At 35.2% G+C, this 16387-nt stretch overlaps 1 protein-coding gene across 4 annotated transcripts in view; it reads right to left on the reverse strand.

Moving 5' to 3' along the window:
• ARHGAP12 (Rho GTPase activating protein 12) overlaps nucleotides 1-16387 on the reverse strand; it is a 118846-nt gene that overhangs the window by 35639 nt on the left and 66820 nt on the right. For 3 of the 4 annotated variants that reach the window (XM_053225485.1, XM_027073756.2, XM_027073755.2), the window contains exons 5-7: nucleotides 13128-13268; nucleotides 11873-11953; nucleotides 653-778 (exon numbers count right to left, since the gene is read on the reverse strand). In XM_053225485.1, coding sequence (XP_053081460.1) covers nucleotides 653-778; nucleotides 11873-11953; nucleotides 13128-13268 — 348 coding nt within the window. The remainder of the gene's footprint in view (nucleotides 1-652; nucleotides 779-11872; nucleotides 11954-13127; nucleotides 13269-16387) is intronic. The other variant, XM_053225486.1, reaches the window with a different exon arrangement.

Here is a 16387-nt window from a genome sequence, read left to right on the forward strand (position 1 = left end):
AAGAGTCCCCAGTGACAAATATCTTTTTAAAATAAGTTTTTTAGTTTTAGAGTGTTACTACTGCCCTTTCATTTTTACATTAGTATGGCTGATGCTCTACAAATTCGCATGAATTTCCTACTCCATCCCCAAAATGAAGATACAACATAAAGAGAAAACTCACAAGGAAGTTAAAAACATTATGGCTTTTCCATTCTGATGTTTGCATCAAAATTTATCCCTTATTTGAAACAGAAAACATTACTTCTCAGATTGATAAAAGTCCTTCGTGCAGAGAACAATTAGGGAAACAGAGGAGTGGGATTCCGATCTTCCCAGGGGATGAAGAAAATTAACTAATGTCTTTACTATAAAACTTCTGGAAGACTGAAGATAAACAGTAACAGATATATGATTTTTAAAAAGGGTTATCAAAAGTATTTATCACCTACTAGGCTCAAACGTATACATTATTAAGCCACAGATAAATCAGTCCACTGTGCAAAGATCAGTAAGCTTCAAAACCAAAACCCATTCCAGGATAAATTGCTGCTGTCTATATATAATAAAACAGTAGTCACCAAAATAGGAGATCCACCTAAGGAAAAAGATAAAAGTATAAAGAATAAAGAACATGCCAATATTGTCAACAGTTTTTCTCAAGAAGTCCTACCTTGTCATTGGTGTCCAACACAATGGTGCTATGTCTCCACTTTGTTAAAACTATCGGTTCTTGCAGCCGCCTGTCCAGGCTCCTACTTTTAATTATTTCTCTTTGTTGTTGGGATGAAGCATTATACTAAAAAAAAAAAAATTATACCTCATAAATAATAGAAACAAAAGTGGAATCTAAACATGCAGGCTCCAAATGACACATAATGTTAGGCGAAGTTCATCACAGGAATTTTTCTTGTCTCAGTTTTCTCATCTTTGACCACACTGTGGCACAACTGAGATGATCAGGGGTTTTGGTGTTGGACAAAGTTAACGTTAGCTTGGCAAAATAAATATTCAGTCTCCATGGGTCTCCGTTTCACCAACTGTAAAACAGGCGTAACAGAAACACCGTCTCATTCACACCGGTGTTAAAGAAGTTAAGCAGTATGGGGGCACCTGGGTGGCTCACTGGGTTGAGTGTCAGACTCTTGATTTCGGCTCAGGCCCTGATCTCACAGTTTGTGAGACAGAGCCCCACATGGGGCTATGGGCTGACAGCACGGAGACTGCTTGGGATTCTCTCTCTCCTTCCCCCTCTCTCTGCCCCTCCCTGTGTGCCTCTCTCTCTCTCTCTCAAAATAAACTTAAAAAAAAAAACTTAAGCAGTGTAAAAAGTGCTAAATATTGCCCTAATAGTAGACTCTCAGTAAATATTAGTTATAATTTGTAGAACGAAGTTGTTGAACAAATTTATTATTTTAAGGTTCCTTCTAATTCAAAAATCCACATGAATTCAATTTTTGGTTTAGGTTTTTAAAATAATTATTACATATAAAACAGTATCCTCACATTTAAAGGGTTTTTTGTTTGTTTGTATTTTTGCTTTCATTTATAAGCCAAACATACTATTATTTGTTTCTCTGAAGTGGTAAAACATAGCAGACCAGAAGACAGAGATGGTATTGGTTGGAAAGACCAATCCTGAATATATCAGTTGTGTGCAAAGAACAGAAAATAACTACCCCCTAAAATTACACAGAAAATTAAGAATGTATTATCAGTAAGGTATTAAATCATGTGTTTGAAATGTCAAGTAGATCAGCAAACATAAACATTTCAGAAATGTGACGTTTAGGAGTTATACTGATTTATACAGCCAATTTTAATAAATTATAAGTGATAAAACATAATTAAATGACAAAAAATTACAGGTTACATTCTTCTCCTGAAAGCAAAGGACACCTAATACCTATCTACTTCTCTCACCTGTAAAAAGCCCATCAAATCTTAAAATTTTAATGATTCATTACAATTCCAGTAAAATTATATTATAGGAATGTTTTTAATATTAAAAAATCTTCCAACATGTTTCTCTATGCCATTTTTTAGTCCCCAAAATGAGCCTATATAGGCCCCTAAACTGTCTCCCAAATCTGTTACTTCATTCTTCACATTAAAATTTGCCAAAGCCAGGCAGTCACATATGGCATTTGTTTTTAAATCACTGTTGCTTAACAATTAGCAATCTTAAAATCTGTCACAGAAGTTCACAAAGGGATAATTTCTAGAATGAACAAAGATGAAACTTAAAGGCTACACCCCCAAAAATTCTTTGCCAGAAGTCTCTAAGTGAAAACAGAAATACACTTTCCCTTCAATACAAACATCGCAAGAACTAAAATGTATAGCTGTGTAGAGACATGTATACAAACCATAACAGATACCTACCTTAGCTTATGAGCTTTATAATTACTATAGTTGCTGAGAAATCCTTTCTACACGGTATCAAAGATAACATAAAACTAAACTGGGTAATAAGCACAATTGTAAATGTGTTGGTGGTTTTACTAGGGCATAGTAAGTTCATAAAAACAAAGCATAAATAAAATGTCAAACAGAAAATACTGCATAGACAGAAGACAAAACAAGGCGCCACATAGAGAAAGGAAAAATAATTGTTATTTTTGCACAGTTGTGTGCAAAGAACAGAAAATAACTACCCCACAGTTAAAACACATGCACACACACACGTGCGTCTAGTTAAAAAGACGGCTAAGTTTAAAACTTTTCTAATCCCATTAAAAACACCTTTTTAACAATCTTAAATGAACTTTTATTTGAATTATTTCAAACATATACAAAAGAATAAAGACTCGGGGCGCCTGGGTGGCGCAGTCGGTTAAGCGTCCGACTTCAGCCAGGTCACGATCTCGCGGTCCGTGAGTTCGAGCCCCGCGTCAGGCTCTGGGCTGATGGCTCAGAGCCTGGAGCCTGTTTCCGATTCTGTGTCTCCCTCTCTCTCTGCCCCTCCCCCGTTCATGCTCTGTCTCTCTCTGTCCCAAAAATAAATAAACGTTGAAAAAAATAAGTAAATAAACATCTTTAAAAAAAAAAAAGAATAAAGACTCTAATGAAAACCCACCATCAAGTTTTAGCATATCTAATAGAAGACATTGCTTTAGGTACCCTTTAAAAAAAAAAAAAGGAAAATATTATAGACATGTTAGAGACCCTCTGAACACATCTTTGAGATTCCATTCCTCTCCCTCTTTTCCCAGCAGCATCATATAATTCAGTGGTAATCATTCTCATCACACTTTGATATATACTTATGCACCTATAAATATATTTACCTGTGGAGTTTTAAAAGTGATATAAATGGAATCAGACCACATATTGCATCATTCTTCAACTTGCTTTTTGCATTCAACATGTTATTGTAAAAAACATATCCATGCTGGTGACTATGCAGTTCTGACTCACGTATTTTCACTTCTATAGAATATTACATTATATGTAAACACCACAATTTAACCATTTTGCTACAAATGGATATGTCTAAGGTGGCAGTACTAATTTATTTATAGTTCTACCAGCAGAACATAATGCTTTGCACTGCCCTACTTGGAATTGCTGAATTTATATGCATTTTTATATGTAAAATAAATGTTAAGTACACATACACATTAAAAAAATATGTGAAAGGTGAAACGCTAGCTCAGTGTTTTAATTTACATTTTCTGATTACCTATAAATTTGGACATCTTTTCATATACTTATTTCATGTATTTCCTCTTCTGTGTATTGCTTAGTCATGTATTTTGCCTAATTTCAACTGGACTTTCTCTTACATACAGAAAGGATCAGGAAGTTCTTTATATATTTTGCTTCTAAATATTTGTAAGCTACTTGAGTTCTTGAGTTTAATATACCTTTTCCTAGTCCATAGCTCAGCTTTTCCCCTAAAAGGTACCTTTTATATTAGTGTTTTGTTTAATTTGATGTAATCACATCTGTCATTCTTTCCTTTTATAGGTTTTCGTTATTGTAGTCTTTTTAAGAAATCCTTCCCATTCTGAAGTCAAAGATATTTTTATATAGCTTTTAAAATTTTGCTGATTAAATTTACATCTCTCATCTACCTGGAATTAATCATTAAGTATGACATGAGTCAAGATCTACACTTCATTTTTTTTTCCATGAGAATAACCAATAATCTTAGCAACATTTATTGCATAGTCCATGCTTAACTCATCGATTTGTAATGCCAGATCTGAGCTTTCTATTCTGGTCTATTTCTCTGTATGTGTGCTCTTACTACCCATCTTAATCACTTATTTTCATGAACCTCATCCCTCATATGCCCCACCTCCCATTTTCAGGAATACTTGGGTTCTTCATAGACCTTTGTTTGTCAACAAAATTTAGCATCAGTTCCAAAAAAGGTGGAGAGGGAAAAAGTGGAAATGCAGTGAATTTATAGATTAATGTGGACACTGCACTAACACTGGGCCTCCCTGTCCAAAACCACAATGGCATATTGCACCATTTACTCAGGTTTTATGTTCTTCCATTCTGCTCTGAAATTTTCTTCATTAAGATCTTACAAACCTTTAATTGGTGTATCAGTAGTTACAACTCTTCTTGTTGCCACTGCTGCTAATGTAAAGAGGATCTTTATTTCTATCACATTTCAAACCTGACTTTTTACTAGAGAAATGGGTAGTTGTTTTTTTTCTTTTAAGGTTCTTTATTTATTTTTAGAAAGAGAGAGAGTACCCTCATGAGTAGAGTACAGGCAGAAAGAGAGGGAGAGAGAGAATCCCAAGTAGGATCTGCACTGTCAGCTCAGAGCCTGATGCAGGGCTTGATCTCACAAACCATGAGATTTAAGGCTGCCATTTTGTTTTTTATCCTGTTTATCATTCACATTTCTTCTTTCTTACCTTCCTATGGACTACTTGAAAAGTTTTCACTATTAGATTTTAATTCATCTATAGTTTCTTGAATATATCTTTTGTTGGTTTTTAGTGACTGCTCTAGGAATTACAATTTACATGCTTAATTTACCACAGTCTACTAGTATCAACATTTTACTATTTCAAGTGAAATGCAGACAACTTATTAACAGTGATATCACTTTACTCTCCCCTCTTTATGGTACTGTATTTGGCTGTTTTAAGTATCATCTCTACCAGGGCGCCTGGGTGGCTCAGTTGGTTAAGCGCTGACTCTTGATTTCGGCTTGGGTCATGATCTCATGGTTTGTAAGATTGAGCCCCATGTTGGGCTCTGCGCTGTCAGTGGGGAGCCTACTTGGGATTCTCTCTCCCTCTCTCTCTGCCCTTCCCCTGCTCATGCACATGCACTCTCTCTCTCTCAAAATAAACTTTAAAAAAGTATATTTCTAACTACAATGAGTACTTCAGAAATGTTTTAATTTTTGTTTTGAATGTCAAACATAATTTTTAAAACTCAAGACAAGTCTCCTCAGATATTCACCCTTTCCACTGTACTTTCTTCATTCTTGATGTTCCAGGTTTTCTTCAGTTATCATTTCCCTTCTGTGTGAAGGACTTCCTATAGTAATTCTTTAAGAACATGATACTGGTAATAAAATTCTTACTTTCCTTTCCTTTGAAAATGTCTCTTTTATTTTCATTCTTGAAGAGCATTTTTTTTGGATGTACAATTATGGGTTTACAGTTTTTTCTTTCAGCATTTGAAAAATGTTATACCACTTCCTTCTAGCTTCATGGCTTCTGATAAGACATCCACTGCCATTCAAACCACTATTCCCCTACAGCTACTGTGTTGAGTTGCTTTCGAGATTATTTTAGCAGGAAAGGAAAGAGAAGTCTTTAGTTTACAGAAATCTGACTACTATGTCTAGATGTGGGTTTCTTTGGGTCTATCCTGTTTAGTGTTGCTCAGATTCTTGGTTTGCCTTTTGCCAAATTTGAGATGTCTTCAAACACCGTTACTGCAAATATTTTTCAGCTTCACACTCTTTCTCCTCTTCTTCTAGAACTCCAATAAAATGAATATCATAAATACCTAACACTTTTGTATTTTCCCCACAGATCTCTGAAGCTCTGTTCATTTTTTAAAACTTTATTTTTTGGTGCACATGCTCATTTCAATACTATACTTGTGACACGTTTGCTCAAAATCATTAGGGAAAGCTGGGGCACCTGGGTGGCTAAGTCAGTTGAGCATCCAATTCTTGGTTTCAGCTCAGGTCATGATCTCATGGTTTCATGAGTTCAAGCCCCGCATCGCTCTGTGTTGGCAGCACAGAGCTCGCTTGGGATTCTCTCTCTCTGCCCCTCTCCCACTCACACTGTATCTCTTTCAAATAAAAAAAATAAACTTAAAAAAAATCATCTGGGAAAGCAAGTCACATGACTGAACTCAGTTAACAGCAGAATATACCTCCACTCACAGTGGGAGGCCTCTACAAGGCACACAGCAAAGAGCACGGATACAGGAGTGGGTGCAGAACGGATCCAATGATGCACTCTACCACAGTAGGTAATATGGTCCTTTACCCTTTGATGGTTGTTACAACTGTCTCCCTATATTGAAGTTCTGAATATCCAGTAAAGTTTGTCAACACATAGATTTATTTTTATATATCCTAGTCAGTATTTAAGGCATATTTTCTAGTTAAAGACTCATGCCTTCATTCAATTTTAGAAAATTCCTAGAAATTATATTTTTAAATATTATTTCCCTATCTTTTTTCCATTCTCCTCTTCTGGAATTCCTAGTATATGAATACAGGAAACCTCTCACCCATCTTCCATTTCTCTTAACTATGCTTTAATATTTGTTATCTTTCTGCCCTTCTGTCTGTAGTTTACACTACTGACTACCTACATTTTTTATTGCACTATCTCTTCATCTGAAATATTTCTTTTTTAAAAATGTTTTATTTATTTTTGAGAGAGAGAGAAAGAGTGCGCATAAGCGGAGGAGGGGCAGAGAGGGGCGGGGGGACAGAGAATTCAAAGTGGGCTCCATGCTGATCGCAGAGAGCCAGATGCCAGGCTCAAATTCAATAAACTGTGAGATCATGACGTAAGCCAAAGTCAGATGTTCAACCAACTATGCCACCCAGGCGTCCCTCACCTGAAATATTTCCAATTTATTTTTTATCATATTCACCTATTAAAATATCATTTGTATTTATTTTTCATAATTTCTTGTTCTTTTTAAATGAAACACTTCATTTAACTCTAGACATCTACAACATATTTATAAAGTCTTCATTAAGTTATTTTAAAAAATAATTTCAACTGGAGTACAATGTTCTGATTCTGGATTTTTTCATGTTTATATAAGCGTTGGGGTTCTTTATGTGTTTTACTTAGAATTTTGGATACCAGACTCATTTTGAGTGGGGGATATTTTGTTTTGTTCTCTTTTCATTCATCCTTATTTTTCTCTCCCAGTCCTTCCTCCTGTCTAGTTTTTTGTTTGTTTTAGTTTATTTATTTTTGAGAGAGAGAGAGAGAAAGAGAGGACACGAGTGGAGGAGGAAAAGGAGAGATGGGCAGAGGACCCAAAGCAGGCTCTATGCTGACAGCAGAGAGCCCAACACAGGGCTTGCACTCACAAAATGTGAGATCATGACCTGAGCCGATGATGGACGGACATTCAACCAACTGAGCCCCCAGGCACCCTGCTCCTGTCTAGTTTTATGATCCCCTTCACCTACACCCAATTTAGAACCAGGTATGCATAAATGTATGTGTGTATGTATTCTGTCTCACTTAGCTGTCATATGAACATGTTTCTTCTTTCCAAATTTACAGCAAACTCCTTGAGGGTAAAGACCATGCCCTATGCATTTGGATCCATTATAATACCTACACAGAGCTGACAAAGATATATTCATAAAATAGTTAGCTAAGTTTCTAATATCTATCTGCACTGGGAGTTACAAACCTATCTGATCGAATTTATTTTGGATTTACTAAGTGGTAAATTGCTTAGAGTACAAAATTTAACCTATAATTTTCTTTATCATACAGTAAAAATCCTTTAAATAATGGTTCTAAAACATTTTGTCTTTTTTCCTCATTCCCACTGTACCCAAATCAAACCTCCCTACATCCAATTTAGTTAGAAGTTCAAGAAACTGCCCATTCTGACTTTGTCCAAGTGGCAAATATTGGCAGAAAATGAGATAATATCACAAAACTAATGACTCACTCCTGGTCACAATCAGCACTCACTTCCATTGTTGTGGAACTATCCTTAAAGGTTTTGATATCACTTAGTCCCTTGCCTCTCTTCTTTCTTTCATCCAGGGCATCTCCACAAACAAGTTTCTTAATAGTGAACTTTTAAGTCTTTTGACCAAGGAAAGTATAGGAGTTAATACAAAAACAAATATTTAGCTACCAGTTAAGTATAGGTTCCAAATTGCTCCTTACATAAGGTCATCCTGGAAGCCTCTTCTTTCAATGGACCCTGACCTGAGACAAATCGCTCAAAAGGCAGCTTGTGTTTGATCTCATTACTCCAGGTAATCAGAAACTACTATGAAAGAAGATGTAATACAATAAGACTTTTCTATAACTCAAATGATATTTGACATACTTATATGAGCTACAATGAGAATTTGTCAAGTGGAACAAAAATTTAATATATGTTTAAATTATTTAATTAATAATATATTGATAAAATATTGGCCTTCTATAATCTAAATCACTTTCAGTGAACTAAATTTCCAGCAGATTTATCTTCTGATGTCTTCAAGTAAAAGCAGATCTCATATTTTATAAGCCCAATACAACCAATCATTGTTACATAGTTCTCAATATTGAATAATTATGTCCCCAAATACATATTCTTTTCCCAGCACATGGGTATTAACATATTTTGACTCTCACCATCCATAAGATTTTCAAGATTTTCAGGGCAGTGAAAATATATCATAAATATTATAATGATGGACATGTCAGTACACTTTTAACCAAACACACAGAATATACAATACCAAGAATGAACCCTAAAGTAGACTATGGACTTCAGGGATTATGATGTGTCAATGTGGGTTCATCCTTAGTAAAAAATATACCATTCTGGTAAGCAATGTTGATAATGGGAGAGGCTATGCATGTGTAGGGGATATCTGAGAAATCTCTGTACCTTCCTCTCAATTTTGTTGTAAACCTAAAACTGTTTAAAAAACTTAAGTCTTAAAAAGAAAAAGAAAACCCACAATGTGATATCTTCAAAACTCTTTGCATAAAGGAGTTTTGTAATTAAAATATAAAACTTATCGTCATTAACAGTAATATGTCATGGAGGCGCCTGGGTGGCTCAGTCAGTTAGGTGTCTGACTTCGGCTCGGGTCATGATCTAACAGTTCGTGGGTTCGAGCCCTGCAACAGATTCTGGGCTGAAACCTCAGAGCCTGGAGCCTGATAAGGATTCTGTGTCTCTCTGCCCATCTGCCACTATTGCTTTCTCTCAAAAATAAAAACATAGGAGCGCCTGGGTGGCTCAGTCGGTTAAGCAGCCAACTTCAGCTCAGGTCATGATTTCGCGGTCTGTGAGTTCGAGCCCCGCGTCAGGCTCTGTGCTGACAGCTCAGAGCCTGGAGCCTGTTTCAGATTCTGTGTCTCCCTCTCTCTGACCCTCCCCCCGTTCATGCTCTGTTTCTCTCTGTCTCAAAAATAAATAAACGTTAAAAAAAATGTTTAAAAAAAAATAAAAACATAAAACAACAAAAAAAACAGTAATATATTGTGTTGCAGATAGCATTTGTGTTTTTTTAAGTGTTTATCTTTGAGACAGACAGAACACAAGTGGGAGAGGGGCAGAGAGAGGGAGACACAGAATCTGAAACAGGCTCCAGGCTCTGAGCTGTCAGCACAGAGCCTGATGTGGGGCTCGAACTCACAAAACCATGAGATCACGAACTAAGCTGAAGTCGGAGGCTTAACCAACTGAGCCACCCAGGCGCCCAACAAGTAGTACCTATTGTCTATACATAAATTTTAATACAACTTCTCATTTTGAAACTACTAAAAATGGTTAAAAATATGAAATACTTTTTTCTGCTGAGCTGGACAAAAGAGAAAGTACCTGTGTAAAATAAGTGCTAAAATATGTGAATATAAATAGTCACTTGAAGATTTGACAAGGCTTTTTTTAAACACAAGAAAAATCCAGAGCTGTACTTGATAGTCAAATTAACCAAAAGAGCTATTATTTCCTTTATCCCCAACCCTTATCCCCGAATGTTATCAAGTTTGCATTATAGCAACTTACATCGTTCTTTGAGATCTTAACATTTTATTTTATTTACAAAAATTTTTTTAATGTTTATTTTTGAGAGAGAGAGGGGAGGGAGAGGCAGACAGAGAAGGAGACAGAGGATCCAGAGCAGGCTCTGTGTTGACAGCAGAGAGCCTGAGGTGGGGCCTGAACTCACAAACCATGAGATCATGACCTGAGTGGAAGTCAGACACTTCAATGACTGAGCCACCCAGGCGCCCTGAAATGTAAACATTTTAAAAGGTGTCAGACTTAAGGGCACCTGGGTGGTTCAATGGGTTAAGTGTCTGACTCTTTATTCCAGCTCAGGTTATGATCTCACGGTTCATGAGATCGAGCCCCAGGTCAGGCTCTATGCTGATAGCATGGAGCTTGCTTGTGATTCATATTCATTCTCTCTCTCTCTCTCTCTCTCTCTCTCTCTCTCTCTCTCAAAATTAAAAGATAATACTAAAAATAAAAGCTGTCAGACTTATAATGGAGTTCTTATGCTAGTGGCTCAAGATAGGCCCCAAAGATGTTCTTAAAAGTCAAGTACAAGCGGTTCATCTTTTTCTACTAATATCAACCCTTATAATTTCATAAAAGAATTAGAGGCAGATAACCTTCACATAGGAAGAAACCACCATCATTACTACTTTACTAGACAGTGTTTCCCAATCTTCAATTTAGTAACACATAGTGAGTTTTTCTATATGTATCTTTATACTAATACTTTTCTTTAAATTGACTGACTTTGGTAAAGAGACAAATTTTTTTAAAAACTGAAGTTTACCTGATAATTAACACTACAGATACGTCTGCTGACTATGGCTGTTTTCTAAAACATCAAAATAATATACCAATTAAAATTTAAAGCCTGCTCGATATCATTTAAAATGATCTCAATACTACTAGTGACAAGTACATGACCACTCTGAAACCTGCTGCATTTAAACTCAGCCCTAGTGTACTTATCTGAAAGGAGATATCCAGTGAGAGACCAGAATATCTTATCAGCACATGCTGCTAATTACTGACACAATTACAACACATATTTACATATGAGAATAAACTGGAATATTGAGCTGCTTTTTTTTTCCTCCTAAAAAAAAAAAAAAAAGATTAGGGGCACTTGGATGGCTCAGTCGGTAAAGTATCTGACTTTGGCTCAGGTCGTGATTTCACAGTTTGTGAGTTCGAGCCCTGCGTCAGGCTTGCTGCTGTCAGTGCAGAGCCAGCTCTGGATCCTCTGTCCCTCTGTCTCTGCCCACCCCCCATTTTCGTGTGCTCTATCCTCCCTCAAAAATAAATAAACACTAAAAAAAAAAAAAAAGATTAAACGTAAAATCAACCTCACATAGAAAATTCAATATATTCAAGATAACTAGGTATAAGATGTCATTATTGGCACTGAAGGGGATGCTTATCTCTAGGAACGATGAAAAACTGATTTCAAGTTAAACCAGAATTTTTGAATAGAAATTATCAGTACTATATAGTATTATAAAGATAATACACATCTTAGAAAAATTTACCAAAAAGATTCTCAGTGAATTCTGAAAGAAAAGTCTTGTTCTTTAAAGGTTGAATAAAAATTTTAAGTAAATCTGCTGAAGCCATTTTCAGATAATATTTTATCTGCTATTTAAAACAGAAATTCAGTGTTAAGGTTTATTACCTTTGGCAATTCCCATTCTGACCGAGATCCATCTGCACTGTAGTAATATTGTCTACCTTGATCATCAACATGCTTGAGCCACTATAAAAACAAAATAGGTGTTACTTTTTCAATTTAAGTAAAAGTGAGTTTAAGCTTATACAACCAGAGATATTAGATATTTTCTTAGGAATTTTATTCTACTTGCTCAAGAACACTATAAAAGAAATTTACAAACTTATACTAATAGATTTGTATTTTAAGTTTGGTAAAAATAAGTAAACTCAATATTAATTTTTTTAATTGAATTTCTTTTCTCTCTCTTTCTTCCAGTGTGTCAAGCTAGTTCCAATGTCAAGCACCACTTAATGTAAGAAATATGTAACAAAGATACACAGATACACATATACACCAGACACAGAGCCACACTCACTCTGAAAACAAGGTTGAGAAATTAACAAGAGAAAATTTTTTTTAATCTTCAAATATAAAACTATTGAACAATTTAAGCCAAACTTAATGCAAACCCTTAGGAATTACCTCCTGTAGCCAACAAATTTCTTACTCAACATGATTTAAGTAATACTAATATAACTTCGTATAAAATAATACAGGGAATATGAGGGGCAAAAGACTAAGCACTGCTAATATAAACAAAATTGTGAAATAAATGAAAACTAATGTTTTCTTATGTTCTAGTGTCAAATAATTAAAGCAGAAATGAGGGGTAAAAGCCCATCTCCATTTATTCCCAAAGGTCTATTCTCTAGGCAAGCACAACCTTACCTTCTCTGATGACACGAGATATAATACATAAAATTTCAATATGCATTCCCAAAATAGTTAATCAATCATAAAATAACTAGATTCATGGTTTTTGTTTTACGTAACTTGGTTATAAAATAAAAAGTATAGAAAGTGAAGTGGTATATCATAGTGACACATGCTGAGAAAACGATTCCCTAAAAACCATTCCCCCCCCCCAAAATATAAAGAAATATGTTTATTGAAGAAGTTTAAACAGAATGACACTCAATAGGTCTACTCTTATAAAGATTTGTCTTAAATGGGTTTTGACACCACAAGAATCACTGTAATTATAAAGTTTAAAACCATGAATCAGTAGTTATAGTGAGTTTCCATGTTGTCAATTGCCATGACTACAAAATTACAATAAAGAATATTTTCATGAGTTTTTAAAATACCAAACTTGAGTACACAACTATTTTATGAGAAGATTCTGCCAAGAAAACTAGATGAGAAAAAAAGAATGTACCTTTTCATTAGTATAGTCACTGGTATATAAGGTATGCCCACGTTCATCCAACTCTTCTGACCAACCCCTTGGAGGAGAACCACACTGCCTATCTGACTGGCTGTAACAAATGCTGTGGTAGTTTTCTTCTGATGAAAGAAGCTATAAATAGTCAGAAACATAAGTATTTTTCTTCTTTGAAAAAAAAATATATATGCAGCAGTTGCAAATCTAAGCAATAAACTGTATCTGGCTGAAGCACTAAGATATCTTGACTATATCTCAATATTTTCAAAACAAACTGTTAGTCTTTCAAAGAGTACACTGTAAGTGGTAAGGTGAAATTAATAATGGTTATTTTAGCACAATAATGCAACCCTGGAAAAATTCTCTATAATAAAACTGAAAACAATGTTTTCAGACTGAGAGACAAAAATGCTGCCTTCTATTTAATGCTGCTTTTGAAACAAAATCAGGTTAAAAACTGACAGGAATGTGTGTATGGGTATACACATCCATGTGTAAGCAAAATAGGGGATGAGGGTACTTCATTAGACTGGGTTTCTTAAAAATTCTCACTCACCTATATATACAAGTTCCTAGACAAATGCCTGACAGTGTTCAAAAAATAGATCTTGAATTATTTTTTTAAATGTGTGAAACTGAGAGGTAAGAGACATTAGTTTTATAATACTGTATTTTATATTCTAAATTATTGGCAAGATTTCCTAACTCATTCAACCAAACGTTTATTAAAGATGGTTGGGAACTGAACTTCAAAACAAGAAAAAATAATATTAAAAAAATTCAAACATGATAGATGAAAAAATTCAGTATGGAAGTAACTTAGGTATACTTTACTTTTAAAAGCATGAGAGAGGGGCGCCTGGGTGGCTCAGTCGGTTGCGCTTCCGACTTTGGCTCAGGTTGTATCTCACAGTTCATGAGTTCAAGCCCCGTGTGGGGCTCTGTGATGACAACTCACAGCCTGGAGCTTCAGATTCTGTGTCTCCCTCTCTCTCTGCCCTTCCCCTGCTCACACTCTGTCTCTCTCTCTCTCAAAAATAAGCATTAAAAAATTTTAAAAACAAATAAAAATAAATAAAAGCATGAGAGAATCCAGACATATAAGACAAACGATTGAGACGGAGAAAACCTAATCTCTGCTTTTTTCAAACAAGAAGTATCATAATGTGAGTAGCAATTTACTTACTGCCCTTAAATGTCATTAATTCAACAAATATTTACTAGATTAACTCTCAGGTGCAAATGACCTTTCCTGGGTCACTTTTAGGTAAAATAGTTTCTACAATTATATCTTACTTAATCAGACTGCATTTTCTCCCACCACAGAATACTAAAATACTAAATGGTCTAAAATAGTAAAATGTGTAGATTCTCAATGTTTTAGAAGTAACTTAAAGATACAAACATACTAATAATAACATAACACAAAAACTGACATAAACAACTTTACAGAAGCCTTGCATAAAGTGCGCTATATATGTTCTGTAACAGGAATTTTTTTTAATGAAAACTTATTGCAAAAATCAGAATTTATTTTTATTTAATTGAGGCCACTTAAAATATAAGTTCATGTAGGCAAAGTACAATAAAATATTTTAGAAATAGAGAAAAGAAATCTATACAGTAGAATAATATTCAGCCCTAAAAGAGAATGAAATTTTACCATTTGTGACAACATGGATGGACCTTAAGGGCATTATGCTAAGTGAAGTAAATCAGAGCGAGAAGACAAATACTATATGATCTCACTTACGTAGAGTCCTCAAAACCAAACAAAACAAGCTCATGGATGCAGAGAACAAACTGGTGATTGCCAGAGATGGGGAAGGCAGGTTGAATGAGCAAAGGAGACAAAAGGCACGAAATTCAGTTACAAAGTGAGTAAGTCATGGGGATATAATGTACTGCATGGCAACCACAGTTAATAATACTGTATTGCATATGTGAAAGTTGCAAAGAGAGTAGATATTAAAACTTCTCATCACAAGACAAAAACTTCTATAATCAAGTGGTGACAGATATTAACTAGATAGTGGTGATCATTTTATAATATTTACAAATATTGAACCATTAGGTTGTATACCTGAAGCTAACAAAATATTATATGTTAATTATACCTAAATAAAAAAAAACTAGTAAAATTAATTTAGGAAACAAAGTTACTAAATCAATTTTTTTGTAAATATGACTTTCTATTTGGCAAAATGCTCCCATCATTTCCCAATTTTTGTGCAGTAAGATGTTCCTTTCTTCCATGAAAAGAAACCTCCAGTATCTCAATGTGTTTCATTACAGAACCAGGAGTACTTTGAAGATCTTGATTGTTTACTGCTAGAAAGGAGCTATTTAGTGGCAATTAAATAAAAGTTAGATTATTTTTGGCAAGCATTGTCAATGTTAACTGTGCTATATACTCATAACTCCATTCAGCAGCATACTTAGCTCAGTAACTTTGGGGTATATATTTTGCAGCAAACATGGCCTAGTAGAAATAAAGGGGGCTACACAGATGTCCCATTTACAGGGGAATGACAGGGAGGTACTGAAATGGGTACCTGGATTAAAACAATTTAAAATATTAATTTTTTTTTAAGTTTATTTATTTTGAGAGAGAAAATGAGCAGGGGAGGAGCAGAGAGTGAATCCCAAGCAAGGACTGTGTCAACACAGAGCCTGATGTGGGGCTCAATCTCACAAACCCGTAGGATCATGACCTGAGTCAAATCCAAGAGTCCGACGCTTAACTGACGGAGCCACCCAGGCACCCCTAATATATTAAATTTTTTAACACATTCTTTAAAAAAAAAAAGTTTATTTTTGAGAGCGACAGAGACAAAGAACGAGCAGAGTAGGGGTAGAGAGAGGGAGACACAGAGTCCAAAGCAGTTTCCAGGCTCTGAGCTGTCAGCACAGGAGCCTGATGCGGGGCTCGAACTCATGAACCACGAGATCATGACCTGAGCTGAAGTTGGACACTTAACAGACTGAGCCACCCAGGTGCCCCAAATTTTTTTAAAAAATTATCAAGAAGCAAGAAACTAAGAAATACTCAGAAGTCAAAACTAAGTAGAAGCAAGAATCCAAAAGTATAAGTAGAATATAAAGACCAGCTTTCTCTTTGAAGGCATTTGCCAATCCCCAAACTAGAACATTACTTTTCAAAGTCATGAAGCATTGGGAAACAGAACTCAAGACTACCAAAAGTAGGGAGTCTAACAGAATTCCCCCCTGAAAATAAAGAACTGGGACCCCCA

This window comes from Acinonyx jubatus, chromosome B4 (assembly GCF_027475565.1).
Source record: "Acinonyx jubatus isolate Ajub_Pintada_27869175 chromosome B4, VMU_Ajub_asm_v1.0, whole genome shotgun sequence".
Lineage (NCBI taxonomy): Eukaryota > Metazoa > Chordata > Mammalia > Carnivora > Felidae > Acinonyx > Acinonyx jubatus.